Source organism: Chelonoidis abingdonii, chromosome 1 (genome assembly GCF_003597395.2).
Source record: "Chelonoidis abingdonii isolate Lonesome George chromosome 1, CheloAbing_2.0, whole genome shotgun sequence".
In the NCBI taxonomy this organism is placed as follows: domain Eukaryota; kingdom Metazoa; phylum Chordata; order Testudines; family Testudinidae; genus Chelonoidis; species Chelonoidis abingdonii.
Window position 1 is genome coordinate 368,968,084 of NC_133769.1, and position 4,011 is coordinate 368,972,094.

Below are 4,011 nucleotides of genomic sequence, written 5' to 3' on the forward strand. Positions count from 1 at the left end.
GGTGGTTGCAACAATGATCTATGTGCTAAGAGGTTATGTCAGTAACATTACAGATACATATCCACAGTGCATTGCTCACGCTGTCGACAATGGTGCCCTGAATATGGACACAATTTGTCGACAGAAGGAGCAAATATAGACTCGTTTTGGTGACTTTGCTTTTGTCGATTTTTTCGATGTTGACATTAGTTTCATCGACAAAACTTGGTAGTGTAGCCAAGCCCTTTGTAAATGCTGCTGACTGCCTTAGTCTGCATCCCCCAGTGAGCTGTCCTGCCTCACCAGCCTCTATCTCAATGCTCCGAGCCTTAAACCCTGTCTGAACCTCTCTCTACAGAGTGGAGCTCAGTAGCTCATGTTGTCTCAGATGTAAGGGTCCATCAAGGAATAGGTGGCCGGTGTTATTCATCTCCCAGTTTGGCATCTTTGTAGCCAGCAATGACATTTCACTTGACAAACACTCTGATTATCCTCGCACGAAGGTATTTGCTTTTCACGCTGTACACGATTGGGTTCATTAGGGGTGGGACGAGCAGGTAGATGTAGTACAGGACAATCTGTAGTAAGGGAGAAGAGCTCTTCCCCAATCTGTGTATCCAAGCCAAGCCAATATCTGGTATGTAGAAGAACAGGACGGCGCAGAAGTGGGAGACACAAGTGTTCAGGGCCCTGAGGCACTGTGTGTGTGATGCAGCACTCAGCACAGTTCTGAGGATCATCACATAAGAGAGCAAGATGAGCAGTAAATCCAATCCCATCACGAAGACTGTAAGAAACAAGCCATAAATGTAGTTGACTGTGATGTCCGAACAAGCCAAATTCATGATATCCTGGTGCAGGCAGTAGGAATGGGAGAGGACATTGGCTCGACAGTACTGGAACCGTTCCAAGAGAAAGGGGAAGGGGAATGATACGGCCACCCCTCTTAGCAAAAACACCAGTCCCATCTTGGCTATTCTCGGCAGGGTTAAAATGGAAGCATATCTCAGTGGGTTACAGATCGCCACAAAGCGGTCAAATGCCATCAACAAGAGTATGGAGGATTCAGTGACTACAAATGAGTGGATGAAGAACAGCTGGGCAAAACAGGCATGAAGGCTGATCTCCCTAGAGTTAAACAAATACATGCCCAATATCGTCGGTATGGAGGATAATGATAAGCCAAGATCTGTGACGGCCAACATGGAAAGGAAAATGTACATGGGCTCATGGAGGTTTGGATCTGTTTTTATAATGAACAGAATGACTGAATTTCCTACTATTGAAATAACATACACTAAGCAAAAGGGGATAGAGATCAAGGGATAGATGCCTTGCATCCCAGGTATCCCGTTGAGAAGGAACGTTGCAGAATTGAGTCTTGTGTCATTGACAGCTAACATCATGTACGGGGCAAGTTTCCAGGAGTTTTGGACTTTCCTTCCTGAAAGGAAAAAGAACAGGTGACTAGGTGATATTTAATGAGACATCTTTCTGCTCTCGGTGCAATACTAGAGACTCCCAGAAGCTCAAGGAAGATCATCAAAACCATAGTCTCAGATTTACGTCACTGATAGGAAGATAGGCACTGCCAGACTGGATCAGACCTGCAGTCCATCTAGCCCAGTATCCAGTGGCCAGTTCTAGATGCTTCAGTGAAAGGTGAAGAAACCCTTCTGACTGGGGCCCATTGTATCATGACGTGTGTAAAAGCATGGCAAGTGCATGGTGAAAATGGTCATTGTATTTATCTGCTCTGCATAGAAGCCATTCATAAATGTGTTTTATCGCCTCCTCATATATATATAATTTCCTCACCTCCTGAAAGTCCACATTATGCCACTGTCTCTTAAGGTACATGGGATAAATTGTTAGGGCCACGTTCTTAATTCAATAATAGTGACTTCAACTACATCACTCCAGATTTAAATGTGTAAATTTGATCAGAACTGGGTTCTATTAATTTTCCCTACCAAATGCTCCCAGTGATACAATCTGAGCCCCAAGTATCCCTCCAAGAGAAGCAGAAGTGCATTGCCTGAATAGTATTGTCTGAATCCAGAAATGTGGATCATCCTACAGGGTTCTCTTCATCCTCACAGGACCTGCATCCTCTCCCCATGCAAGGGATTGTAGTTATCTGGCGAGTTACCAGATAACATAGACAGTTACTTCAGCTGGATGGGGAAGGGGTTGGCGTCTGTCATAAACAGATAGTTAAGGGTTAATGTCTCTTTTACCTGTAAAGGGTTAACTAGCTCAGTAAACCTGGCTGACACCTGACCAAAGGACCAATCAGGGGACAAAATGCTTTCAAATCTTGGTGAAGGGAAGTCTTTGTGCTGTTTGTGTTGTTCTTTGTTCTCTCTTGGGACTAAGAGGGACCAGATGTGCAACCAGATCTTTCTCCAATCTTTCTGAAACAGTTTCTCATGTTCAAAATAGTAAGTACTAGCTAGAAGGCGGATTAGTCTTTTGTTTGTTTTCTTTATTTGCAAATGTGTATTTTGCTGGAAGGATATTTTACCTCTGTTTGCTGTAACTTGTAACTTAGGCTCGATCCTACAGGTTTCTCTTCATCTCACAGGGCCTGCACTCTCTCCCCAGGTGAGGTCTGTAGATTTGAAAGTTACAAGCTAACACAAACAGTTTGGCTGGTTTGGTTTGCCTTAGAGGTGGAAAAACCCCAGCCTAGGGCTGTGACTGCCCTGTTTGAGCAATTGGTCCTGATTTGTCACTCTCAGTTGGGTCCCACCAGAACCACATCGTCACATCCAGTTGAGTGTCCAAGTTACTTCTGCCATGCTTGTGTAAGAGGTGATGTGTAAATTTCACACAACGGCTATAACACTCCTCTTTCCTGCACCTCAGCTCTATACTACTGAAACAGACTGGCAGAGGTATTGCAGAGGGATTGTGTACATGACCTTGAATGTAAGTATTAGAAACAGCTTCTGGTCTGGTTACCAGGAGACAGTATCATAGAACTGTTCACTGAACAAAGATTTAATGGCACAAACCCACTGCAAACACTATGTGAATTACATCTGAAATACTTTCTAAAGCAAAAGCCATTAAGCAGTAAAGTTTCCACTGCTCTTTCCTGTAGAGATTCCAACAACTCTGCTGCTGGCTTTCAATATACAGGCATAGCATCAAAGTTTGGTTTGTAATATTTGTATTCCAGTGAGAGGCTTTGGCATAATATTTACACATCTGTACTTTAGTATACACATGTCAACCCATTCATTCCCCCAATCTGCTTTCAGAGATGAGTTTGCAGGTTCCAGTGGGACTTAAAATGTAGTGTCTGTCATTGGGATTTGTTCAGAACCTGAAAAGATCCCAGCGTCTCAGCCCTCAGTCAGTCACCTGTGAGCAAACAAAAGTCTAGTAGCTCCTCTGTCCCTATGTTAACAGCTGACTGGTTCTCCTTAGGATCTGTGTTCTCAGTCTGAAGGCTGTATCCGGTGTATCTGTAGCTCTGAATTCCTGCATTCATAACTGAGCCAGAAAGTAAAATCTTTGAAAATGGCACTGGGAAATCAGAGATTGGACAGAGATGCTGAAAGCCCTATAACTCTGAGGGGTCTCTACAGGGCAGAGATTCTAGAGACCTCAGCCAGTCAGGAAACAGACATATGCCCTATCAGACCTGTTACCACAGAGCAAGGCAGCTCTGAATTCCTGCGTTCACAGTCGAGACAGACAAAAAAACCTTTGAAAATGCATTTGCGAACAAATTGCCAGGAGCAAATAAACCTGCGGCGATTTGGGGACTAGTTACTGACATACCATGTGGTCTCCCCTCGCTCAGCCCCTGACAGGATCGAGCCCAGAGCACACAGCACCTCGAGAAATAGGACCCATTGACAAACCCTGATGCAGGGCATTGGGATTTTCATACTCTGAGCTCGCTTTGAATGTCAGATTTCTGTGTAATTTGAACAGTCCACCATGGAGCATGGACAGATGTGGGGAGGGGTTCCCAAGTGTAAGGGGTCCATTGTCGGGAGGAGGCGGGGGGTTCTT

At 44.6% G+C, this 4,011-nt stretch overlaps 1 protein-coding gene across 1 annotated transcript; it reads right to left on the reverse strand.

Moving 5' to 3' along the window:
* Window positions 1–446: 446 nt before the first annotated feature.
* LOC116823391 (olfactory receptor 51G2-like) lies at window positions 447–1,385 on the reverse strand. Its single transcript, XM_032777880.1, has one exon. The coding sequence runs from the start codon at window positions 1,383–1,385 to the stop codon at window positions 447–449; it is 939 nt and encodes a 312-aa protein (XP_032633771.1).
* Window positions 1,386–4,011: the final 2,626 nt, after the last annotated feature.